This window comes from Pleuronectes platessa, chromosome 19 (assembly GCF_947347685.1).
Source record: "Pleuronectes platessa chromosome 19, fPlePla1.1, whole genome shotgun sequence".
Classification (NCBI taxonomy): domain Eukaryota; kingdom Metazoa; phylum Chordata; class Actinopteri; order Pleuronectiformes; family Pleuronectidae; genus Pleuronectes; species Pleuronectes platessa.
In genome coordinates this window covers 14,284,306-14,312,116 of record NC_070644.1, presented here as the reverse complement: position 1 = coordinate 14,312,116, position 27,811 = coordinate 14,284,306, and the positions used below count along the sequence as shown (strand labels likewise).

Sequence of the window (27,811 nt, the reverse complement as noted above, 5' to 3'; positions counted from 1 at the left end):
GCTAGCAGGGCGGCCTGCTACATGGAAAGAGTGTCGTGCTACAGATTTTTGATCATTGCCAAATGTGGTGTCATGTCTCGTCTGCATGTCTTTGTGAAGACACTTCTGAAGGCCTCTTTATGTAGAGCTTGTGCAGAGCTTGAGACATAACAGCATCTCAGTTTTCATCTAATGGTTGACATTTCCCCCGAAAAGACATCAGATAAATTTCGGCATTGAATTAAATCGTGTTCGTGACAATTTGAGCGCTTTTAAAAGACAGAAAACGGGGACTCAAACCCGTCAGCTGACATGTCGGGTCAGCTGGGGTTTATAAACTAATTAGAGTGGAATCTGTACGGCACTGTGCGCTGTCACCACGTCACACATAGGCCAAGTTCATTCAGGAGTAATTTAATTGCATACTCTATGTCCGAATTATTCTTGCTCCAGCGGCCACATTGTACGGCGAGGACAAACACTTTTTATGTCATGAGGACAGAAGCAAGGATTTTGGACGAAACGTTCTCTCCCAAGTTGCGGATCATTGAAAGCTGCAAGTTTATGAAATAATAGGAAGGATAAGTGACGCAGGAGGCCGGAGAACACCCTGAAAACCCTTTGCACCACCCCCAAGAACACATTTACTACACCGTGGAAATTTGCATAAGTTGTTTTATTCATAGTTGTTGTTCTTTTTATATTTCTCTTTTAATTGTTTTGTCTTTTGTTGAAGTGGACATCCCATAAAGTCAAGCCTGAAGCCCTTAGCTGGGTTGTTTGCACATCGCCCTCTGAAACTGAAAAGAAAGGGCAAGAGGAGGAGTGGAGAGGTTTTCTTTTTCTTTTTTTCTCCGTCTGTTTCTCTCACTCTCTCTCACTCTATCTCTCAAACAGCATCCCAACTCAACCTTTCTTTTCATTTGTTTGAACAAAGAGTGTACCTTACCGTATATTTACACATCATACTAACTGACTGTTTAACAATTCCCACTTAGGTAATGCAAGGAAGATTGAAGGTTTCTAGATTTGCATCTTCGTTTTCATGTTTTTCTACAGTCTTGTTCTCCTTTTGATCCACTTTCTCATCTCATGCTAACTTTGTAGTGAGATTTGTCTGTGTCGTCACTGTAATCATCATCATCATCATCATAATCATCATCTTTTTCATCTCCATCATCATAACATCACAATCACTGTTATTTTATTCGTATAATTTTCTTTTCAATAGATTCCTCTCTGACAACTGTACACTCGTACACAGTGTTTGACTTTATATATATTTTTGGGAATATATTATTTAAACCTAAGAAAAAAGGAACATAATCCCAAAGAAAATATATTAGTATCCCAAAGTAACAAAATCATGCATGTTTTAATGTATTTCTCCATAAAAACAATAAAATAATGTAATGTAAATGGATGGGATCTGGTTTATTTACAAAACTGATCTTGGCACTGTTTTTTGTTGTCTCTTGCTGGAAACTGGAATGATCATAAAGAATACTTTTGACTCTACCGAGCATAACACTCCTGGTAATATAAGTCAGGGACCCGCTGTAAAAGGCAGGTTAGAGAGACATATTCTTTTTTTTTTTAAAGCACAAAAAAACATAAAAAGGAAGTGGGGAACAGAACAACATTAGAGAGTCAACCAGGGGGAAACAGAAATAGTGTGTAAAAAAAAAAAAAAATAAGTGAAGAAAAGGAAAACATTATTTCACTTCAGCTTTATACTGTGGCAGTTTCGTCTTTTAGGCAGAAACCCTGTGACATCATGTCGACTGACATATTTTTTTTTTTTGCCCTCACAAATACAGCCTCTCTCTACATCTCATCAGGTGCGCTCACTGGTCACCATTGTTGGGGGTGAAAATCCAAAAGAGAACATTGTTTCTGTCAAAATTCAAATTGTGAAGCAGCATTAATTGACTCAGGCAAATAAATTGAAAGGAGACAAAAGAAACCAAAAACCACCGGCACTATGCAGTCTCAGGTTCAGCAGGCAGGTAGGGGTAGCTGTCTAAAGTTCCAGTGTTGCCTTGTCAGACAAGTGCTTGACCGTCGATCTGAAGATCTTGTGTGTGAGCAAACATAAGGTTGTGTGTTTGTGTGTGTTTGTGTGTGTTGGGTGTCTCTGCATACTCATATTCAGTGCAAACACATTGGGTTAAAAAAATCCCATCTTCACCACGGCCCATCATCTCTGTTGGTTCATTTGAACTCTACAGAATTGTCAATCCCTGACCATCTCATTACTTCTCTCCTTTGCAGTTCCCTCTTGCACATCTTCAAAGAGATAAACCGTCGGGCAGGCCGATGCTCCTGTTCTTTATCCAGCCCACTGGCGGGCTGACTGCTGCCAAGCAGCCCGCTGTACCCCCACCCACCCAACCCCCCAACCCCCAGCATCAGGTCCTAGCACAGCCCAATGTACTTGAGATTGTTCTGGATGATCACGTCCGTGACAGCGTCGAACACAAACTGGATGTTGCTGGTGTCAGTGGCACAGGTGAAGTGCGAATAGATCTCCTTGGTCTCCTTGTTGCGGTTGAGGTCCTCAAACTGCCGCTGCACATAGACCGCTGCCTCCTCATAGGTGTTTTGACCTTTGTAGTCGGGGAAGCACACTGTCAGAGGAATGCGTTTGATCTTCTCAGCCAACAGGTCCTTCTTGTTGAGGAATAGGATGAGCGACGTGTTGGTGAACCAGTTGTTGTTGCAGATGGAGTCAAACAGGCGCAAGCTCTCGGCCATACGGCTCTGAAAGAGAGAGAAGAAGATAAAAGAAAATCAGACTACGATCAAATGATCTCACAGCCAAATGCAGTATTTACTTTGAAGCAACTAACCAAATCCGCCAAATCTAACACACTATCAGATCTCATTCAGACAACTGAATTCACATGATTTAGCAAAACCCAAGAGAGAAAAGCAGAGCGTGTAAGGTCACAGCACCATTTGAGGATGAAAATAAAGACAAGATACACGTCACAGATATACACTTGACCAGCCAATGGAACGGCTTCTGTTATGTCAACAGAGACTTGAGACTCAGACAGTTGAAGACCTGCGTTGGAACTTCCCATTCCCATTCCCATTCTCCTCTGAAACGGCACATTACTTCCTTTACCATCACTTAATCCAAAATTGTAAGTGGTTAGTCATAGTGTGAAAGACTTAATCCTATCTGTTCAAGAAACCTCCATGGAGAAGAATAGCTGATAAACTGGCAATGACCGTTTTATATGAAATGTGAACTAGACTGGACAAAGACTGTTGACAGACAGGCTGTTTACACTGAAGACAGACAGGTTTGACCTTATACAGTGTGTCATAACACAATCAACCATCCTGCGGGACTTCTCAGAGCTTATAGTCAGATGAAAAGAAAAATACTGACTTCCTCCTCTTAGCGACGCCTTTTGTGCTAATGGGGATCATTTAAATGCTTAAAAGCTACTTTAGTCTTTCTCGGTAGTACGACCAGATGATGTCACAGCTTTTTTTGTTCTCTAAAGTTCAATAGAATTCTAAGATTTATTTCACAAATGTATAATGGGAATCAGTGATGTCTGCCGTGTCCTTCAGACAAATTAGCTCATCGTGCGATGCAGTAAATGGAGCATACGGACGAGTATCTGCAAGACTTTGCCATAAGAAAAGAAATATGGACCTCACCTTCGACACTATGCCGTAATTAAGACGTTTTATGCCTCCATCCCAGCGACAGATGAGGCCAGACCCAATATATTAATGTTCATGTTGTCCGTCCATTCCATTGGACACAGTATTTCAGAGGGAATCTTTTATACTTTGGTGTTCAAAGGTCCAATAACAAGGTCACTGCGACCTCATAAAACCCATTTTGGGCCATGACTCAGGATTCATAATTCGTTAATCTCTCACAAACGTCTAATAGAATGAAATGATGGAGTGTGACATTTTATACTCAAAAGCTTCGCTGTGACATCGTCATATTTAGCAAAAATACTTTTTGTTCAGTCTGATTAAACTCGAGAGCAGAAGGGGATATTGTGACCTTGTTTCCTTCATGCATTCTGACTGAGTGGTGGCATAGAACCAGGAGGCGTTTTTGGGGATTCATTATTTAATTCCGCTATATGATGAAACAATTAGTTTGATAGAAATGTTCAGGTTGTACTTGAATATCCTCATTTGAATTGCAGAAAACATTACTGCTTCTGTTGCAGTAGAAAAAAGTCAGTGTGTGTGTATGTGAAATGCATTTATGTGCTCCCTACCCTTTTTTTTTGCTCATGTGACATTCGAATGTATAAGAGAAAAGAAATTAAAAAAAAGTGAGCTGTTCATGGCGGCTCCTGACATGTGGCGACTGGCCAGTAGCTTGTGACTGGGAGGTTGTCTGATAGAAGACTGCTGTTTAAAAGGTTAGGGAAACAACATGATGCTTTGAGCAAATCACAAGATCTGCACAGCATGAAAAAAGATATTGAGGAAAATAGTGGAGGAATTAACAATCATTCAAAGCAATTCAAACCCTGATTATTCAGTGGTGTAAGTCTTCTATTTTTGGATAATGATGAAAATGCCCAGTTATGAGAAAGCTAAGGTGCGTGTAACCCAAAGATACAGCTTCCAAAATGATTTCAACTTGAGCTAATGTGGGTTAAAAAATATTAAGTTACCATGTTTAATTATTTATGTCTACAATTAAATAATAATCACATTTTCATTTAGTAATAATAGTAATACACATTAGTTACAAGAAGCTCTTTGGATGTGTTGGTTGGTCCCTGTTAATAGAAGACGTTTTCTAAGCAGCCTGATAAATCTGAGTAATAGAACATTTCTCCCTAAAGGAAGTTGCTACACATAGTATACCAAAAACACAATAAACATAAATTGATGTTTGTTTGAACCACAATTGAAGAAAACTAGCCGCTGGATAGGAACTAGTAAAATGAGACACCACAGAGAGAAGGGAATTAATTGAGGTTTTGTTCAAAACAAATTGCATAAGCGTGTGTCTGCAAATTCTGTTAAGACGACCCTTTCTTTATCCATATGTTTCTTTTAGCTCCCATTTAACCACATGTGGTCACCCGATAAGATCGAAACACAAGCTCTCCTTTCTGTATGAGGCTGTGTCCCCGGGGACTGAGGCTGGGCCCTAAACATTGTACACTGCACAAAGTTATGTGAGGGTGTTTGACCTCAGTCCTCCTCTTTTCAGGGTGTCAAAACAAGAGCCCAGCTGCAGCGAGAGGATGGCAGGAGCAACCGGCTGAGCCCAGGGGGTCTCTCGTCTCTTTACCTGGTCGCCGCGTCGCTCGTACAGTAAGCGTTTCTTAATTGGGAGTGAAGGGAGGGGGAGGACGGCACCTAGGGGCGCTAAAGCAAGCAGACCCCCCTCCTTTGCTTCAGACATCCACAAATACAGATACCTGTGGCACAGACACACACACACACACACACACACACGCACACACACACCGCTTTCCCCCCTCGCCTCCTCCTGTCAGAGTACTCCAGAGGCGCAGGCCTTAATTAAACTTAAGTATTAATGAGGAAGTTCAACCCAGTGTAATTGCTTTGTTTCCCACAAATACAAATCACCTAAGTGTGCAGCCACTGCTTTGTAATTCATCAGGGCTCATTTGAAATGTCACCACCACAAGAAGGTGTGATTTGCACTTATCCAGCGAGATTATTTGTTTTTGTCACCATGTTATTTTCTGCTGCGCCTGAGAATTACATTGTTCAAGGTGCTGCGTTTCTGTTTAATTAATCTGTAAATGCAGGGGTTGGACGTGAAACAAAGGCTCACATTTGCTCTATATTCATTCGTTTGTAAAATGAGCACGATGGAGATAATTTGATATCAAATTCAACAAGTTATGACTCAGTAGCTTTGTCCAGAAATCTGTCTGTCTGGTATGTGTATTGTTAAGGGCCCAAGGAAGTGCAGTGTATAATGTGGTGCAATTTGGACACGTGATACATTCAATATTAATAAACCTAAAATAAATAGGCGACAAGCCCTTCTCTGTGGCGTTGGCAGCTGCGACGTTTACGACAACAGCAATAAAAAACGATTATGCAGTTCAGGGTTCTGCGTACTGAGTCGAGCTTCACTGAACTATGAATGAACATGCAAAAAAAGATCTTTGTGCAGCAGCGGTGGTGCAGCTTCAAGGTTCTGTGGACTGAGTCTAGCAGCCGGTCTCAACTTGCTGTGGCTCAATAACTGCAGGTCACTTTTGCAGTTTTAAGAAAGGAATCTGCAGCCAGCATCACCACGGGCCAAGCAAACAGCTCATTCCTAGCAGGCAGGTTTGGAACAGGCACTGCACTAGTTAGAGATAAATTCTGTGTGTACAGTCGTTGTAGTTGCCGACTAGAGGTTTGCCATCTTTTTTACATTGCTTTTATCATTTATAAATTAAATATCCTGATGATAAAATGAGGAATTTATACCTGGCTGAAGATTTACAATCAGATTAGGAAATTATGGCAAAAAGCATGACCTGTTCTTTTCACTCATTATGTCTTTGAGCTATTCTGAAAATCTCCATTATGCCCAAGGGACTGATCAAATCACACGATTGTAATGCCTTAATCCATTAGCCAGGGAAAATGCTGTGTCGGAGTGAGGGGGAAGATTCCTGAATGCATTTCGGAGACACAGGACTGATAGTGATTCTGATGTTGTCTTTGCTTTGATTAAAAAGAAATAGAACGTACGACAGACTCGGCCCTAAAAACACAAAATCACATAAATGAATGTTCGACTAACACAAGCTGAAACAATCGTCAACCTCATATCCAGGTCTTTCATTTTCACGTCACATGCACACAGAATTCATCGCGGTCGCTCAGCCGCAGCTATAAACCTGCACAGCACATTCAGAAAAACGTGCCCACAAACACACACGCACGCAAACACACACAGGCACACAATGCATGCACATATACAACTCGCATTGATTCTCTCCAGCGCTGTTGTTTGTTGTACAGCCCTCCCTCCTCCCTCTCCCTCGCCTCCCCTCCACTCCCCTTCTCATCCTCCCTTCCCTAGTCACAGCTCACTGTCAACAGCGCAGGATTAGGAGCATTTGACTGGCCTGTTGCTAAGCAGCGGTTACCATGGCAACTGATTCATTATGAAGGCAGGGATGGGACGGGGAGAATGCATCAGGGAATGGCTTGATGGGCAAATGTTGTACTGTAATTTGTATAGTTCCTTTCCAGTCTTATGCGAGCTGGTGCACTAGGAACTGAACGGGGCGTCTGTCTGGTTCGACTGAGTTTGTTCTTTACGTGTGTGACATTGTGTGAAGCTTTGAAGATCACACAGAGGACCACTGGACACAACAGGCGGTCATTATAAAATACAACCCGTTCCCTTTTAACGAGGACCATCAAAGTATCTGAGACGTATTTGTGTCCACTGACAGTGCTTGTTTTCAGGAGCCACTGATCTACATCGGATTAATGTCTCCAAATCCCTCATGACAGTGGCGATTTGTCTGTGCCATCGGCTTCATGTTGTTTTATTCCCATAAGATAAGAAAATGTATGGGGCCTCTATATACGCAGATCTTCAGTTCTGGAAACGTGACTAAAAGAAAATTATGAGTCACGTGTCGTCTGGAGAGTTGAATGAGTGACTTTGTTGCACTAAAGGACTTTACTCAACAGCTTTTCAGTCTGGAAGGTTTTTTAACCAGATGTGACAGGGTCATTGAGTCGAAAAGCAAATGTTACTGATGCAGGAACATTATTACCTCCACTGCTGAGGCAATCTAAAATAATTAAGGTTACAGCTCCACTGAAACAATCCATGAATCGTAACTGTAGTTACCATCAATTTAATTGCAAAAGGAGGAATTTTAACACTATTTAATCTGCTATGAAGGACTCTGGAGCTGCTGAGCATGCAATATGAAATGAAATGGTCTGGTTACTATCCTATTCGATCTCCACAAATTAGCCTGTTTGTAAATAGACAGTAGGGACAGGTGTTTTTTTTTGTCTGTATATTCTCCCCCTGCAGTCTGCATCAGTTGGACCAGTTTGCACTTGTACTGTTGAAAAACTATTCAAACCCTTGGGCCACAGGGCTCAGGTTCGGTTCTGAGAAAGTACCTTGAACACTGACATGTTGCCCTTGATTGTTTAGAAACGAGTTGAACCGTTTAATAAAGAGATGATGGACGAGGTAGCGTCCTCTGAGTCCTTATATATTAATTGTACTATGGCTGTGACCACATCCTACTACTACGTTCTACATATTGCATCTATATATGAACTGAAAAGGATCTAGAGAGCAGCTGTTTTCCCTATGTCGATCACAATTTTCTCAAAGCACTTCATAACTACTGAAGTCAATGTGACTGGACGGTAGTCACTGTTCTCCTCCAGCTCGGTGTTTGGGAACAGATTTTTCCAGTCGGTAGGAACTGGATGCACGTCCAGAGCTTTCTGGTAGATGAGGCACCAGGCCTCTTCACTGCATGATTTCAACAGAAGGCCAGAAGTAGTGACTGGTCCTGCCGCCTTCCTGGGAAAGATGTGTGAGAACAGTGTCTGTACCACACAAGTTTGATGGGCTGATTTTTGCAAACATTTAGCTATTCCAATGTATCATAAATGTAATTTAATAAATGGGTCCTCTCAGAACACTTTTACACCTTTTAACTGGAACCATGTTTGTCCTGGATTTCCCCTTTTTTGTGTGTTCACAGGAATTAGTTGGTTTGGAATTTCTCTTGTCTACAAGCCATTCTTAATTTGTGGTTAAATTGAATTCTTGCGTAACCATGACCTGGATGACTAAGAATCTGCACTAGCGAAACCAAACATCATATAAGCCATGCAAAAATACATATACAGGTCACCCAAACAAACACTCCTCTCTTTCTCACATTGTTGAGCATGGAGAATCTAGACTGTGTCTTTGCAAACAGCTGCTCAGCTGTGTTGTGTCAGCTGACTGTGGTTATGGAAGCGGCTGGTTCCAAAATGCAGACTTTCACTTTTTCTGTAGACATTGAAGTAACACCATTAACATGTTCTACCTGAATACTAACATTAAGATGAGGTGTGGACTGAATATGACTTTTAGTCTCACAGCACTGTGTGATGTGTGTGTAGCCAGATGTCCTGCATAGCCTCTTTTTATATGCCAGTGCAAGTTCCTTTCATGAGTGAACACTATGTCACAAATGACTTCAACATTGCAGCCATGAAATGGGTTCAGAATTTACATGTAATGTGTGTTTGTCACTTTGTACATCCAAGCCACACCCATGCAAGAAAGTTTAAAGACGCCATATCATCACTTTTTATGGTATTCAATCAGCTGCATGATTTCAACAGTAATTTGGATTTAATCTTTTAATAGGCTGGCCCTGTCACCTTAAAGCAAATATAGTTACACAATAGGCCGGCAACGATTTCATGATGTCCTCCACCCATAACTAACGACATGCTGGGATTAGCTCCAGCTGCTCACCCTGGATAGATTAAGTGGTTACTAAATATGGGTAATCATTTAAGGAGTTTCCTTCGACCTTACGCAAGAAAAGTATATGACTGCATGTGAACAGCATCCATCTTGTCCTGGGGTTTAACACTGTGCATGTGTGCTCATCACAGAAACTCAGGCGGTTGCGCTAAGAAACAGACAATAATGGCATTCATAAAACACCTCAAAATTCAATGGAAGCTCAAATGTACAAAATGCAGGGCTGATCAACCCAACCAAACATCAGAATAGGTAATATTATTAGAAATATTGAACTTGTGCTTCTTTGCTAATCAACTCTTCCTGAGACTCTACAGCAGGATGGCTGCTCCAAATTCAGGATGTCTTTCTTTCTCCTTCTTTTGATCCCTGATTCTTTTTTTTTTTCTTGTACCTGTGAACTCCCAGTGCTACACAGTGCCTCCGATCTGCTAATTCTCACAGGTACAGACTCACACTTTATTCTGTGAACTCAATTAACACCATACTGGATTTTTTCCTCCTCAGAATTTATTTTTAACCTATAAAACTAATTGATTTCATGTTCCAGCCTGGCATAATGCACACCCTGTTTTATCCGGGAAACCCATGAATTATCAGGCCAGTTCAATTACAGGCATAACAAAGTTTCCTGTCTGCTCAAGCTATTTTTGGTCCACACTGTATAAAGACATCAAGGTGACCCTGGATACTGGAACCTCTTCAGGTTAAAAAATGTAATCATGCCTGTGAGGAAAAAGAGAATAGCTGACCCCTCATAGTTGTCCTAGTCAGAAAAGGTAAAATATTATCTAATGTTGACCTTCCTTTATCATAAAAGCCCTTAAACAAACAATAACTGCCTGACTATTCCATAACACTCGGATAAGAAGATGGATATGCTGACATTTTTCAAATTCCATAACTATTAAAAGGAGAGGGCACTGACCACTCTTTGTTCACTCCGATTTAAAATGGCTGATGAACGAATGCATTCAACGATGTCTACAGAATATAATCACTCGTGACCGCAGAAAAACTGCTTTCGACAAGGTTAAATTTGGATTAGACTTTCCCAGTTGTTTATTATGTGAGTCAAAGTTTGTATTTTGACTTTTTCCAACAAATTAATACATTGAATCCAGTCAACAGTCTATGCTGTTATTAATCTTTACAAGAAATTATGTATTTAGTTATTGTAGGTGTATGTACTGTAACTGCTGACCTTGAAATTAGGATACAATTTTATTTTCAAATTGAACTACAGCTTTACGTCTTCGCATCCTTCTGAAGACCTGTTCATCTCAGAATCCACTTAGTAGAGTGAGCTCATACACATTTGTTATCAGTTTCCTGCTTAATATGATAAGAAAATGGAAATATCAGTGAGCTCTTTCTCAATTTTCCGAGAAAATAAAACTCCCCCTTTGTCAGACTCCATCTTAAAAATTGAGAGAGTATATTATCTGTGTAACCACAGCAGGTTGTATTGTAGATGGGGATGCACAGAGAGGAAATGAAATAGTACAGTATGAGTAACCAATAGTGAAAGTCAGGCAGTGTATGGAGCCCATAGCCTACTTCTACTAAACAACAAATAATGCTTCATGTTTTCACATTTCTGAATTGTGGCAGCAAAACGACTGATGTTAAGGCTAGTTTAGCTGCCAATGAAGGACAAAACTCTGGTCCCTACACTCTGCCTGCATCATTTGGACCAGGATGACGACTGGAGAATGTCAAATTGTAGAAGAAATCCTACTCTTTTTCATATAAATGCTTTTCCAAGAATGGAGAGACCGGCTGCAGGCACAGAGGAAGTAATGTTATTTAAATGTTTTGGTTGACAAGGCATCAGTTCTTTGAGTTGACAAATGCCCCATGGGATTACATTGCAGCCGCGTCTCGGTTGGTGGTTATTGTGCTCGATATTGGACTCATTCCAAACAGTTTCAACCCCATTAATCATTTAGTCTCCTCGCTGAAAAAGGGGTAAAATAAGGTCCAGGTTTAAAAATACTGGAATTAACTTTTATAATAGATTTTTCTTACCGTCTGGTTGTCCTCGTAGAGTTTGAGGTCGTAGCCACTCAGCTCGACACAGAAAATGATTGCAGTCACGCCCTCGAAACAGTGGATCCACTTCTTTCTCTCTGAACGCTGGCCACCCACATCTACCATCTTGAAGGTGAGCTCCTTGAAGGTGAACTTGTTCTCCACAATCCCTGTGGTCATGTCGCGGGATCGCAGGATGTCCTCAACAGTAGGGATGAACTCAGTTGCAGAGATGCGGTCCAGGTCATTCAGATAGTAGGCAGTGTTGTCCTCTAAATGGTACTCATTGGATCGTTGAAAGCACTCCTGGACCCCTGAGTCAGCCCACAGACGCTTCATGACCCCCTGCAACTCTGAAGTAATCTCTCCCTTGCTCTCAGCTGGCCCTGTGAGGGCAAAGAGTTGCACGGCATCGTAGGCGCGATCAGCATTGTGAAAGTCGATCTTGAGGGTGGTGAGGGCCCGGATAATGCGGGTGAGAGAGTCTATAGCATTGTACAGAATGAGGGGCTTGTACTCCTTGCATGCATCCAAGTTGAAGCCACCACTGTGGATGATCTTCATCTGTTTGACTATGGTGCTCTTGCCTGAGTTGCTGGTTCCCAGCAACAGTAGCTTGATCTCACGCCGCTGCCGTTGACTTTCTGAACGCAAGTGGCGGTCGATTCGCCGTGAGCGTCGTGCCGCTTCCTTCTCCTCCGAGCTCTGACGGCATCCCATGGTCCTCCACCACGTGGTGATCACAAAGGAACTCGTGCTGCTGCTTGATGTGAAAGCAAGTTATAACGAAGTCAAGTTTAATTTTGTGGAAGAGTTGGAGAGGGGTTTTAATAAAGGTAGAGGCTTACTGGGGAGGAGGAAGATACAAGTTCACAACAGTCCAATTTTAAAAAGAGACAGGAGAGTCAACACACAGAGGAGCAACTCAGGAGTGTTTCATTCTTTTTGTTCATGGGCTGTCTGTGAGTATTGTGTGGGCAGAACCAATGCGGACTTGTAGGATGCTAACACAGCGCCTGGCACCCCGGTTGGACTGCCTGCTCAATTCAAGGTTGCTGGGGTTCATAGCAGGGGCTCCCCCTGAGGAACAGCTCTGGAGGAGGGCTACTAAATGTTCAGCATATGTCAGTAGAGAAAGTGTTTGGACTTGATGCGCATGAATAGCAAAACTCCCTCACTCTCCTCCCACATGGCTATTGTGGTGCGTTGCCCTTGTTTGGCTTCTGCAAACATCCACTTCAGTCCGATTTTTGGCCAGTTTCACTTAATCTTCCTGATGAAATCTTTTCTGGTTCTTCTCGGGTGTGATTTTGTCCCGACAGCTCAAGTCCTCGGAGTCTGCAAAACACAAGAAGACAGAGAGAAATCATTCACCTACATGTTTATATGTAGTAGTATTCACTTCAAATAGCGAAATTATAATGTACCATATGTGGCTGGAGCCAGAGGAAAGTAAACCGAGCTTAGCATAAATCAGCGAGAAATAGCTCGCTTCCTCATCTCCAAAATCCAAATTCACTCAGTCTGAACCTTTTAGAAACTGATACTGTTTGTAAAAATGCTAATTTCAACAGTTTAATAGACTTGACCTGCTGACCTAAAGCTGGAGTTGAACCAACCTGAGCCCGTCGGGACAAACATCTTGAAATAATATTGGGGCTCTGGTCGTGTTTTATCTTGTTGTCTACTTGATTCTCTACACTGCACGTGTCTCTAATTGGTAAACTTTTGGCATGGGTCAGGTTTGGATACAAAATACAGAATTCCTGAGTGTTTAGTCGGGCTTGGTTAGTTTTATCCCAGGCTCGGTTGGGTTCGGACAGACAATTGCAAACTAACCTGAACCTAGCCACCTGCTACACTCTCTACAGAAGTGCTTGGTAGATGTATTAACCACATTTAGCAATTTTTGCAGTTCTACTTGTAAACTAATTAAACGAACAAGAGAGGCTAATTGCCTCCCGGTTTTAGCTCCACACTGAAGACTTGACATCAATCTTTTTATTCCACTCTTGGATATTAATCACATTTCTATTTGTGAACTACTAGTGTAATAACAACTTAAAAACCAAAATACCAAATATGATGTTTAGTTAAAGGCTGTTTGACATTGAAAGGATGTACATTCACATGGATTCCGACTGCACACTTCCCATCAACCACTGCCATGCTTTGCCTGTTTCTGTTTTCACTACCTCTTCAGATTTCTGCTGCTAACAGTCACACCCCTTCCCGCTCCATCTGCAGTCTTGTGTTACCATAGACTCTGAGCTAATGTAGTTGACCGCGCCTATCCATTTAACACCAAATGCACGCAAGCAAGTACGCACACACACATAGACACACACTCATGATATACACAAACAAGGTCAAACATATGCATAGAAGCAGGCAGAGGAAAACAAACTCCTCTGTCCAAGGAAAATTTTGTAGAACATACAATATGAATGTGTTTCCTTGTAACCAAGAGCATCTCATGCTGTTCAGACAACAGCCCACTGCCTCTGACTGTCCTCTCTCTGCTGTACATAGGAGGAAATTGTTATTTACCACCACAGTGGAAAATAACAGGCTCAAACCGGCCTCTCATAGTTTCATAGCGCTGTAAAGCCCCTTCTCCTTACCCAGACATCTGTGCTGTTATCCTCCAGATTCCTTCTGATTCACACTGTGATCAGAAAAATAATAAACCGTGTTTCTGAGAATATTCCTGATCCTGTTTTCATATATTGTCTTTTCAGGAGGCAGCACTTTTACTTGGATAAAACAAATACTGAATGCTAATAAATTTGGGGACATAAATTCTAATAAAATACTGTATTTTTCTATGTGACAAATATGAAGCAGAAACAAATTTGGAGCAGTGGGTGCCTGTGGGATTCTGTGATAAATAGATGCACATTGAAACATGCAGCATGCTACTGGCTAAGTAACAAATGTGAAATCATACAGTGGCCTAGTTTTGGTGGTGAAACTCTGCAGACCCCTCAGATAGAAAGATAGATAGATAGATAGATAGATAGATAGATAGATAGATAGATGGAGAGAGAAATTCTCAGGGTTGAGGTCCACTCTTCAAAAGACTGAGAGGACAACCAGAGCAGAACAAAGCCATAACAAAGCATCACAACACAAACAGAGTGCAGAGCATTGTTTCCTGGCTTCAGGCACCTGACTACCCTCTCAAAGTGGCATAGCCAGCCAAACCGGTTAATGCACATCACCGATTTCGGGAGCCGACCGAACACATGAAAGCTGCGTGTGAAGTTTTTTCCAATTAGCTTTTTTCCCCCCAGAAATATGCAGCACTCGCATTTCTACACTTTTTGAAGTTTTACACCACTTAAGATAATGGCTCAAGAAGTCGAGTGCCGGCAGTGCAATATCGGTAAATATTATTATCACATGAAATTCATATTAATTATTTTTCATGCTAGTATAGAGTATAGAAGAAATACCAGTCTTGTGGTTACCTCGCCCTAATAACTGGAGCATAACTCAGTGGGATAAAATGCCTGGAACTTTGAAATTTTACAAAATTAATTGATGAATACGCCTACAGGAGAAAAACATACCTTATAACAAACTACAAAGTCTAGTTTAAAGTTGCAATAGCCCTTAATCAGGATTTCACACAAGGCCTCCAGTGTCAGAATAAATGTTCAGGCTTCCCTCCTCAGGCCTAACTTGTATTTAACCCATCTCTTAAAAAAAAGTGGACACTCATGCTCTCTTGCAGTTGGTCTCTGGTATAAAGAAGAAGTGTGTCACTTTAAGAGTAAGTGGGTGGAGACAGAGCCATGGGGGCCACAGAGAAAGAGGCGCAGCATCTCACTGTATCATGAGGGCTGAGGTAATGTGATAGCCGAGATGAGTTAACTCTCTCTCCTGCCTTTTCCTTCACCGCTTTTGCTGCACGCCGCTCCCCAGTGTGCGTACCACCTATTATTTAGTTACCAAGCTGCATATAATAACGACCATGCCCTTTATTAGAGATGAGTACGTGTAGTCAGTGTTTGTGTTGTATAACACTCTCACTGCAGTTGTTGAGTGCTCAAAGATGCTATTAAAATGAGAGTCAATCACATACGATTGAGGGGTGATTTGAATTCATCAGTGATTGGGTGTTTTCGCTCAGACAGAAATCTAAATCTGCTTTTTAAAAGTGTGTTTATAGCAAGTTGAAAAGACAAAGGACGTACTTGTGTTTAAATAGTGTGGATTTTCCTATCCAACCCTAAGGGGATGAAGTGTAACTCACTTCAGGATGTCAGTTAACAAGTGTTTTAATCATTTAATCGAAATCATGCGTTTTAAAAGTGGAAAGAATCTCAGTTTTCTGAGTGAACGCAAAAATACCGGTTCCACTTCCGAGCAGTTATTGAAAAGCATATATATACAGTCAAGTCAAGTTGTACATTGAGTTGTATAGCAGTTATTTAGTGCTATACAAGCATGTTAATTTCACATGTTGGTGTGAAATCAATCTTCTGTAAACACATGAGTTAAATCAAATTAAAGCACATCCGAAGCCAAGCCGAGCTCAGCTTGTACGCAGGTGTGTCAGAGATGAGGAGGCACAAACACAGAAGGTGTTTTATTTCCATGAATGAAAAGCAAAAGTGTGCGACGTTAAAAAGGAGGGAGAAAGGCGCAGGTGTCCCTTTGGTCATCCTGTCATGGTTTATGAATGAGGGGTGCAGGTGTGTCTGTCGGCGCCGTGGTCAGCGGGCTTGCATTTCAAGAGGTATCGGATGAGGTGTTCCAGTGAGAATAAACCTGCAGTGGACAGGCGGCAGGGAGAACGGTGCTCTCCACAACATCTGCCAGTCAACAGGGGACCAGCGAGCAATCCAATTTCCCATTTCTGAAGCCGTTAACCAGTGCCCATTCACATCAAAACTAACCAAAGCAAGAAAATGGCCCATTTATCACAACTAAGATTGACAAAGACTTTATAGCAGCGTCCATGAATGCACATGTGCGGCCAATTTAAATGTGACCATTCACAAGAATATTGTGCTCGCAAAAATTTGCAACTCTACTGTAATTCATATCCATTTGACCAATGGGTTAACAGGCCTGCTGAGCTCTGTGTGTCACCTTCATTCATCATGGCTAGAGGAAAAGCTGCTGGGACCTCCCGGCTTGGGCCCCGATAAATCCTATTGGATGACAGAAAGTTTCAAAGGGAGAAGAGCTAGAAGATTCCTCCACCCTTTTTAGTTCAAGAGTTCAGCATTAGTCCTTGCAGAAGCAGAAAGTGCAATGCTATCTCAATGATGGATGTCTGCATTGCATAAAGAAGCATCCCAGCAGCTCCGGTCCCTGCAGCAAGCTAACATACAGTACATGCACAGAGGAAATAAAACTGCTCACATGCCTTACGATCAGCTGCACTGTGAACTCTCTCTAATCCGAAGGCAGTAGCTGGAGGTTGGTTTCCTGTTTCCCCTGGCTGTATGACAAAAACAGGTTACTGAATTACTTAAGGCTGTCTGGTCAGTGTCAATATACAATGTCAGAGTCTTACTGGGATCTAGTAGACTGATTTCTTACAATAATATCCGAAACCCCAGGAGTGAAACAGTAGCTAATCCCTAAATCTGTACTAAATCCTGCGATTGTGCCAAGATTAAGCAGTTAATGAAACTTTGATCAAACCTCTGGGCTGTATCACTTATTTATGAGCTCTAAGGCGGCCGTCAAGTCCAGCCACATGTTATTTTATTTAGCTGTGTATTCATGTTGTTGTTTCCTAAAATGTAAAATATCTTTCTTTGAAAAAACTATTTTTAAGATAAATCAACAGATTCAAATATGCTGAACCAAATAAGAGAAATTGCTGTGACAGAATGTTTCCCTGCCGAGCAAAGAAGGGCTCTATAATCGAGATGGCTGTAGAGAGACGCTATTCATTTCTGTGGTGCCACAGAGGCCGTGAATAAGCAAGGCATTAGTGAGAATGTCTGAGGTCATCAATTGGCGTGCTCTCTTCAGCTACTGTTGTATCTAACTGCTTTTAATGGCCACACCAGCCGTTGATAAGGTCACAGCCTGTTTAGTGTAGACAGTAGCCAGAAAAGGCATTTGACCACAGCTTGATGGTTTAGTTACGAGGAAAAAAGGGATTCATGGAGAGCTTTGATTCTCAAATGACGGCTTCCATAACAGAAAATCTAGTAAACCGATGTTTTGGCCGACTAATCCTCTTTAGCGTAGACATGATTTTTGGCATTTTTTCCACACAGTTCAGTGGTTTGAAATGTGCCAGGGAGGAAGAGAATAAGAGTGGAAACAGAATGACGGTGGATACATCTAGATCAGAGGAAGTGGATCTGGGCCTGTGTATGAGATTTTGGGTCGGAGGGCAGGGTGACATTGAGAGGTATGTGAAGGTCACTTGGGGCTGTGGTGAGGCTACAGCGGAGCATTGGCACTGCACACCTGCCAAAGGTTTCGTGAACATATAGTAAAGCACATAACATGGTAGCAAATAACTTTATAGCATTGAAGGGGGTTGAGGAATAAAAACGGTTGTATTGACACTGGTGACACACTATCAGAAAATCACTGGTTGCAACTGTAAACTGTAAACTCCTTTTAGAAAGAGCACACTTAAGTTTCGTTGTAAAAAATCACAAGATAATTTCTGTGGGAGGGTACATTTGTGCATAATGATATGAATGTTAGCAGTGCCTGGTTGGTCATTGACATAGCAGAAAACAGTCTTGAGGTTGTAATCACTGGAGCTGTTTAAATATTTAATCAGGAGCAGACACGTTATAGCAGCTCCTGCCTATTCAATAGAGCATTGCAAAGGTAAATATTCCCATGACTTGTAGCTCTCAGAGTGCACGTCTTGATAGAAATCAAGCCCACTTAAGTATTTTTTTGTGCTTTGTGATTACTGAACCGACCAATTGAACTTCCATTAAATTAACCTGCAAAAAAAAAACTAAAGCATTTCACTTTTTCAAATATAAAGATTACCGACAAAATTGGGAGTTAAAATTACAGGAAATAAAGGGTTATAGGCAAACAATTGATTTGGAGTCTGTTAACATCGAGCGACTACTTTGATTAATGCTAAAGGGAAAGTCTTTTATTAAGAGGAAAGATTTTATTCTGTTTTTAAGTTAAATAAGAATTCAATTTTGAGTTGAAGACATGAGGTTTCAATCATTGCAGCCGGATGCTTCAGACTGTGGACCATGACATCTTTGTGCCTGATGGGCTACACATGACTCCAATCAAGTCTTTAAAGCTCAAACTCACTTTTAGCTGCTCTGCCTGGGGATATTGTATTTTCGAGTGAGGTTGATAGTAATTAAAGAAATTTTATAATACAAATACAATTAGAATTTAGACATTACATGGACCTATAATATGTGGATGTGATGCATTTTGTATAAATAGCAACTCTTTAATAATTCATTCATTATTTATTTACAGTAAAGGGATTTTATTTAGAGATATCATATTTATTTACATCAAGTGCAGCCTATAAAATGACCAGTTTTGAATCGCACACAACTAGACATGACAAAAGAAGGATTTATTGCAGGTGTATTGTATTGGACAAAATATGAATCCTAAATTGATGATTCACTATATTTTAATTGGTTTTCAGTAATAATATTGACCTGTTTAATGAATAATGAAGAATTTAATTGGAAGGATAATTATTAATTTGAAATTTATATGAGGGGCAATATTGTCATTAATATATTGGATGATTGCGTGTAATATATATGCCTCATTCACCTAACACTTAACCTGAGTTATTAACATTGTGAAGATTAACCAGAGGGTTTCTTATCACCAACTTATTAAACTACAACTACACTGCTGTATTGATTAAAAAAACCTTTACATTCAATCTCAAGGTGGAATTTTTAAATCTAAAATAAGAAGACAATATTGGAAAAGTCCCCGTGGACAACGATGACAAATTAGTTAGATGCGATGCAAGCTGTTATATAATCCAAGCTAATAAGAGACTACACGGTTTAATCATACTTTCTGGTTAGTGTGGTGTGTCCTGCCTTAAAGGAAAAAATCAGTTCGGGGAGAGCTATTGGAAAGAAGGAGTGGACATGTTAACAGTCTGGTTTGATTATATCTGGCAGCTGATACTCGACATGATATGAGTTAAGATGGAAATGGCTTATTTGGCAATTATTCTGTTTAAAAGAAACAGGGAACCGACAGGGTTTTTTAATTGGTTTTTGTGATTCCTTAAAAACAAACAAGTGAAGGTATCTCTAACTGATTGGTAAATGTCACAAATAGGATGAATATTTTGTTTCAGTTTCAAAGGCCAAAGACAAAAACTGAGATTGACCTCAATTGAAAGTCGTCTCTCTTCACCGAATAAAGCCAGTATTGAGTTAGCAGAACATGCAAGGCAGAAATCCGGCCGCACAAATCAGATCATGTTTATGGAGAGATTTCTGATTTGCCACAGCAAAAAAGGGGATTCTTTAAATTATAGGTTGGAGATCTGCAGGGCACGGCACTGAGTGGTTTTTGCGTTGAAGTCTTACAGAGGATGTGCTGCCACTATTATGCTGCGGAATCTGGGACAAAGACCAGACAGTCAATGTCATGCTCACAGCGGCAGAACGATCAGTTCAAAATCACCCCAATGAGAGTTAGTAACACAGATTCCGGAGATAACGGTGCATCATGTGATGCTTCTGAAAAACGTAATTTGTGTCTCGTTGCATGTAATGCATGCTCCGCTCTGCAAATCCCAGTGGAACACAGTGAAGTATTCCAACCTAGGAGGCCTGTTTTGATGAGTCAGAGCTTTGTGGTCGTTCTATCCTGCGTCAGAATCATATGAGATATAGGTTGCAGACTGAGTGGTCTTCAGCTCAACCATTTGTACCACTTTGTGCAAGATTTGCCATATAATCATAAGAGAGCCATGAAAAATCATCACTCATTTTACTGTGATAAACCAGTCTATCGTCTACCATAAAAACCTGTCTCCTTGAATGTCATCTGCTCCTGAGGAAAAAGATTGGACTGTATAGTGAAAATTGAACAAGCAGCGGGCCTCGTCATCAAGGCCAGAGAAGAGAGAAGATGCTAGTTAACCACATTTATTTAGTCAAGACACATTTAAATGGGCTGTCGGAGTCTCAAGACTGAGCTTTTCAGCAACCGTGTGTCTGGGATTGAAGAAAACTCCTGGGGGAGGTGTCTGAGAGCCTCTGATGGCCGAGAGCACCTTCTCTTTGAAATTATGAGTCATTGTCAAATGGATTACGCAGGATTCTTGTCACAATTTAAATTCATAGTGAGAACATCAGGGGATTTTTGTTCTTCAAAATTAGCTGATACTCAGAATCCCCTTAACTCAGCAATGTGTATGATAAAGAAAACTACTTAAACCTGCCTGAAAGAATACTTTTGATATGGATTCACTCTGTGGTCACTCCTCTCTTAGAGAATTGTTGTTTTGCAGCCTCCGGGTTTAACGATAATTCAGTCTCTTCTGCTTATTAACACCACAAGCAGCTTCTTCCCGTCTCTAAAAAAGCAGAGGAAATGCAAAGTGTAACATGACCCAAACAGATCTAGAGACCAAAATGGAGCTAAAAGGAAGCGGTTATTAGATTTATATTGATCAAGTGACCAGCAATATGACTCAGCTAAGTTTAAGTAGACACATCATTTTTCATTATATTATAAAAAAGTGTGTGAAGCTCACTGTGTAGCTAAGGTCCATTTTAGCTTTAACGTGCGATATGCAACTTTGACCACTAGGGGTCTCTCAAAACAATCATAAAATAACTAGTTTGACTATGTCGTGAAGAAATGTGGGATCTTGGAAGTTTTAGTCTTTATCACCACCATTAGGCCACGGATGAGGTAATGTATTTAAGTTTCATTCCTGTTTCACAGCAAACGTTAATGAATAATCCTGATCCACTATGTGTGACTAATGCCGACTGGCTAGCAGCCAATATGAAGCAATCAACAGGCGACCAAAATTAAATGTCCTGTTACCCTGAATAAAATTGGGTATTTTTTTAACATTGTTGAATTTTTTGGGGATAGCACAAGTCCAAAGCATGATTATAGAGGTACAGTTGTTTTTAGACATTTAAATTAAGGTTTTTTATGTTATATCTTTAATTGTTCTTGTCTCTGGACATCTGTAACATGAAAAGACACATTTTAGACTCTTAGCTCTTAAAATTGTTTGTTCAACATTTTGTACCGACATGCTGCACTGAATGCTGGCTTCTGAGAAAGATGCCTGTACACATGTGAGGACACTACTCATTCATTACGGAAAACAATGATGGGCAGTGTTCTCCTCTCCACTCCCCCGAAACAGTGGGCTGTTTAGAGGGTGGAGATGGGGTGGGGGCAGAGCCTCTGTACGCGAGATGCTTTTTGGCGATAATGCTCTGTTTAACGTTCCTGATCTCGATGGCTGTGTTCCCCCTGCTCCAATCCAGCGGGTCACACTGAGTCACAAGGCCAGCCAGTGATGACAATGGCATGTTTGTGCGCAGGCCGAGCTATGGGTCGGCTGTCTGATGTGAAGGGATAAGATGGCACAGGGTGGACATGCATGTGTCAGCCTCTGGCTATTTGTCTGATACATTTGCTGCTGATGAATGCAGAAGTTTTTTCTGCTTTTAAAGAATGAACTTCTGTTGTTCAGTGTATAATTTGTGAATTTCAAATATTCAGGTTAGTGCTATAATCATTCTATTCTACATTCAGAAATACTCCAGTGTGATCTCCACTTTGGTCGTGATAAGGTCAACTCTTTATGCAACACAGGGTAATTGTGGGTAATGGACACTTTCAGGCTTCAACCCACAGATGTGATGTGCAGTTGATTCAATAACTGGAACAGGAAAAGGAAAATATCTCATTCTCCAGCAGTGGTAATTAAGACCACTTGATCCATTACCACTATTAACATACAACGAATTATGAAATCAAAGTCCAAAATACTAAATTAATCTATATTTTAATCCAAACATGTATAATCTTGCCGTTGCCAATACCCCAACAGACAACAATGGTAGCACTGTATTCTGTTTACATAAGGACTGTGTGAGGGTAGGGGACAGATATGAGGGAAATTAGATATGATAAAGTGTCACCTGTTCAAACAGGAAAAGGCAATTTTACTTATTGTGAAACACTGGAAATCAGAGTGGGCTCCTCTACAGGACGACAATACCCCAGCCAATATCATATTCTATTATCTATTGTAAATAAGGTAAAGCAGAAAGGAAGGACTGTAGAGGTCACTGACACACATGACCAACTTTCCAATGTAAAAAGCAGCGCTGCACACCTTCATCAGTACACAACTGTATTTTGGCTGTATTCCACAAAACCTGTATTATTATGACCGAAAGCAATACACACTGCATGTTGGCATCCATGCACACACACTAACACACCCACACACACACACACACACACACACACAAACACACACCTTCTTTCTCTTGTTTATTTCACTTCAGACCAGTATCCCTCAGTGGGTAGTAGGCTGTTGCACTCCCTCATCAGCCCTCCTCCTCCTCCCTTCCCATCCGGCTACTCCACCACCTCCTTGTTGTCATATGACCGCTGTTATGTGTGTGCAGTGGAACACAAAGTTGCTCTGTTAGTACCCTCTGCTCTGCCCTCTCTGATTTGAGTGCTGGAAGTAAGGCTGTCTCACTCGCTGGCCTCAGGAAAACAGACAGGCCCCTGTATGTCACTAGCAGGAGAGATTGGAAAGGAGGCCAAAGAGGAAGGAGAGGGGTGAATTTAGCTGATGCTGTTTTATGTAACACCGAAAAAAGAATAACTTAATCCTTACTCATTGACAGAGCCCCTCCCTAAGATTTGGTCTGGGCCTTCCTCGCTGTTGCTTTAAAGTCAGCCTTTGTTAGCTAATTATTATTAGTCTCCACATCAGCGCGTGTCTAAAAGGGGAGGCTGCCAAAAAGTGTCTCCTGCAGCCGTTTGTGTAGAGATGACACTTTGCCCCTGTACCTGCTGAGGATTAGAGACCCACAACAAAAACAAATGCTGAGCCAGCTGAATAAGAGCAATGCCTTGTCTTAACACACGGAGTGACAAAGCAGCTGATACATGCAGACTCAAAGGACACATACTTGCTTGAAAGGATATTTCTTTGCCTTTGCATGACAATCAGTCTTGATGCTGATTCTCTCATCTACTGAAGTAAATGTGTAAGAATTCTGTGATATTTCTGTGTCTCCTTTTCCAGGAAATAAATGACATCTCAGATTAATCATCTTATTAACTAGGCTGCCGTGGGAGCCTCACTCGGCCCCCTTGGTACTTAGCTGTAATAGAGCTCTGTCTAATTGTCCAAATCAGCCGTGTGCTCACCTACAAGGTTATGGATGGCTAAAAGTGCACCGGATACATTGGCCTTCCGCCGTACGAGAGCTGTCACTTTAAAACCAAGTCTGTCCCTGCTGTCCCCTGCCATTATGTCACCCGGTGGAGTGGATGTAGCAAGTAACAAAAGAGGTGGAAGGAGGTCAACTCAGCGTAGGTTTCGCCACACTACTGCTCTCGTTTTTTTTACATGCATAAAGGTTACTTGAGCGGGAGCATACGGCATACTGCCATTTTAAAAACCAAGGGCGTCAGTCACCTCCGAAAATTTGGATCACTTTTGATATTTTATAGCTTAACGCAGCTTGCAGGGCTGATTGAAGCTGTTGTCTTGGTGCACGTGACCTTCGTTTGTTTTACTATATAACCAACCACTGAATGAGCTTGTAGTATAGTTCATATTGAGAAGAGAACAAGATCTCAAGTGGGCCACTGTCGGTTTTTCCTTCAGTAACTGACATGGCAGCAACTTGACATGTATTGTCTCTCGAGACGGCATCATGAAAAATTTAGTGTTTGCAGATTTTGGCTACCACTTTATCGCGACACAAGCTATAATTATAACAATATAACATTGACTGCACTAACACCAATACACACATAGAGTTTTTTCTGTCATTTCCCTCTTGACTTTAATGAATTTGATTCATCGATATTGGTCGTATAATCTGAGGAACTGATCTGGGAAATAGAAATAAACGATCAAAGAAATGGTGGACAGCATCTTTGCTCATAGCTAGTTTCTATAATATGGTTTGTGTTCTGTAAAAGCTACTTCATCTGAATTTCAAAATGTGAAGCAATGTCTTGAGTAAGAGGAGTAAACCCAAATTCAATCTACCCGTAGAGGCTTATCCCGATCTGTCAGCATTTGGCCATGACAACGATCAATATTCCCGTCGGGCTTTAGCTCTCTGCTCACAAGCCCCAAAGGAGCAGCATTACACAAGATTCAGCAAAAGTATGACTCTAATATTCATGATAGATTTTTTTTCCTCTAGTGCTCAAGAGGAATTTATCCACCATCTTTGCCTTGATTCACAGATGTCTGAAGGCCTCGGTGTGAGCGGCTGCTGGTGGATCACAGACACATACAGCATTCTGTCTATGCTCGGAAAAGCACCGTCTTCCTACACCCATGAAATCATCAGGGCCTTCCCCTTTTCTCTTTCATACAATATGTTACAAATCTTCTCTTCTCCTTCTTTCTCTCTCTTGCTCTCTGCTGCATCAACCTCCGCCCCTCTGCCCCATCTGCCTCCCTACTGTTAAACCCCCCAGCCCCTCGACCCCTCCCTGCACTGCTCCTCTCTCCCTCTCGCGAGCATGTAACACAAACACACATACAGTACACACGAATACTCATGCCCTCCCGATGATACACAGCCAATCCCAACCCCCCACTGGGAAAAAAAAATCAATAATGCCCCGTTGAAAATATGAAATATTCTAGAGACAGAAAAATGTCACAAATCATCCTGTTTAGGCTGCTGAGTAATGACCACGCTCTGCTCTCTTCCTCTTGCCCGCTCACACCGTTAAGACATGCATTCACAAGCACCCAAACAGCTGGACACAACTGAACAGAACAAATCCCAGTTTTAGATTATTAATGATTGTCAATATGAATTCCCTCCCATTGAACTGCCGACGACGAGCTCCGCTGGCAAAACCTACAAGTTCCTGTGCTGCTGTCGGGCCACACATTTTGCTCGCTTATCCCAGTGCCTGCAGAGCCAGGCTCCGTGGGATTTGTGCACCTCCCACTGCACATTCACAGCCAGTGTCTCGTAAAGCCAGTTGTAAGTACTGAACACCTGATTGTGTGTGTGGTGGTGCTTTTTACGCTCTCATTTCCCCTTTCATAGATTATGGACACACACTCATGCATGCGCGCACACACACACACACACACACACACACAACCACACACACATACATGTGATGCATCCCCTGCATGTCCTACATAAAGTAATTACATGAACGCAGCACTGCATTCAGAATGAATAATCAAGGATGCTCTGGGGAGATGATGAGTCAAATTGCAAGATAGCAGCGTCTGTTGGCACAGAGCTAGGAGGGTGGAGGAGGGGACTGGACAGACTGCCTTCCACGGTGCCATCTCTGAACATCACCTTCCCCATTTCATCAGGAAAACACACTCGCCCTCCACAGAGCTGCCGTAATGAAACATCTCCCTCCTCACAGGCAGGCCAGCCTTGTGGTGATTACAGGAAAATAAAATGATAAATGAAAAATAAGCTGTGTGAGAGTAGTCAGGCTTACCGTGTTCACAAGCCAGCATCCATTTACAAAAGGATACTGCAGACAAGCCCTTGCAGGGAGAGAAAAGGCTGTTTGCAATCCACCTTTAGTCCTGCTGCTTCATCTTCATTTCTTCCTCATATTCAGAGATCTCTCTCACACACACACAGACACACAGACACACGCATACATCTCTCTTCCAGCTCCCCTCTTTCGCTGTCTTATTAACGTCTGTGTTCTATATCCTCTCTTGTTTGCTCCAAGGCAGTTGAGACACTGCAGCGATGGGGGTGGAGGGCGTGTATATATGTGTGCGTGTGTTTGAGTGTGCCAGAGACAGAGAGGCAGAGCTAGGGAGTGCAGGACAGAAATGGAGGGAGGAGTCAGCAGGGATAGCGAGCGAAGGGGGAAATGGTCAGGATTAAATCATGAGAGTAACAGAGAGAGAGGGAGAGAGGGAAAACAGGCTTTGATGGGTTGGCTACAGCATGCAGGGTATATTTATTTAATGCTGGAATGATAAAATATACATTGGCCATTAAGGAATCTGACTCTGCTGGCTAGAATGAAGGCGATACAGTGAAGGGATCTGTTTCTTGGGTTTTATATGCTTGCTGACCGGCCAGCAGCAGGATTGGTTGTGATTTCATTGATGACTGAAAAAACATACAAGATAGGGAGAGAGTGAAGAGGAGGAGGGGACCGGCGAGGAGAGGAGAGGAGAGGAAAGGGAGGGGAGACATGACGACAAAGGAATGGGAGGGGGATTGGACGATGGTGTAATGTGCTGTTTCCGTGCCAACTGTTTCTGTGACAGTGGGACCACTTCCTTTATTGCTATTGGCTATAACCAAGAATTGATAGAGGCTGGGGCAAATGAGGCAGCTTGCCATGGGGTGTGAATGGGTGGTTCTCTTTATGTGTTTCTTCCACTTCTTGTTAATCTCTGGGAAAACAACAGAAAAAGAAGGCGAGGGAGGAAAAAGGAGAATGTGTTTTGCTTGACTGCGGCTCCAGAGAACACATGCGTGAACACACGGAAAAACATAATGGAGCATGACGTGAATTACTGCATGGTCATTATGGACGCCACCAGTGTGTAAAGAGACTCCTCCCTTTCCTCCAGGCACAATCAAACATAAACACACACTGTCCAGCAGTAAAATCCCCCAGATCGGGTTGCTCAGGGTGTGTAGTGTTATGTAATTGCCTGGACACCGAGCCTGGTGCCGTGAACTGTGAGATAATTAATTGGCTATTGACCGGCGCAAGTGCACATCTGGTGGGGGTGAACAACCTCTCCTCTCCCTGACCTTTCATCTGGGCCTTCTAATCCGACAGGCAGGTGGTGTGCTGTCTCCGTTCTTTCTCCCCGTAGCTTTCTCCCTCAGCCTTAATGTTTATGATTAATTCCCATTAACAGCAACTGAATCTCAACACACAGCTCCCTCCTCTTTCGCTGCCATTTAATACTGCAGATAAGTATCATCTCTCGATTCCGTTGTCTGAACTTCTCCAAAGAAAAAAAGCAGGAACTAGATACAACAGTGCAATAAACCACTGTATGTCAGGTGCAGAGAACTGATACCTGCCACCAAGAGCCCACAATGTTAC

At 41.8% G+C, this 27,811-nt stretch overlaps 1 protein-coding gene across 1 annotated transcript; it reads right to left on the bottom strand.

The window, feature by feature from the left end:
- Positions 1-2,382: 2,382 nt before the first annotated feature.
- On the bottom strand, positions 2,383-26,534 carry gnaz (guanine nucleotide binding protein (G protein), alpha z polypeptide). The gene is made up of 3 exons (XM_053411538.1): positions 26,219-26,534; positions 11,525-12,865; positions 2,383-2,742 (listed from the first exon to the last, which is right to left on the bottom strand). The coding sequence occupies exons 2-3, from the start codon at positions 12,245-12,247 to the stop codon at positions 2,398-2,400; spliced, it is 1,068 nt and encodes a 355-aa protein (XP_053267513.1). The 5' UTR covers positions 12,248-12,865; positions 26,219-26,534; the 3' UTR covers positions 2,383-2,397.
- Positions 26,535-27,811: the final 1,277 nt, after the last annotated feature.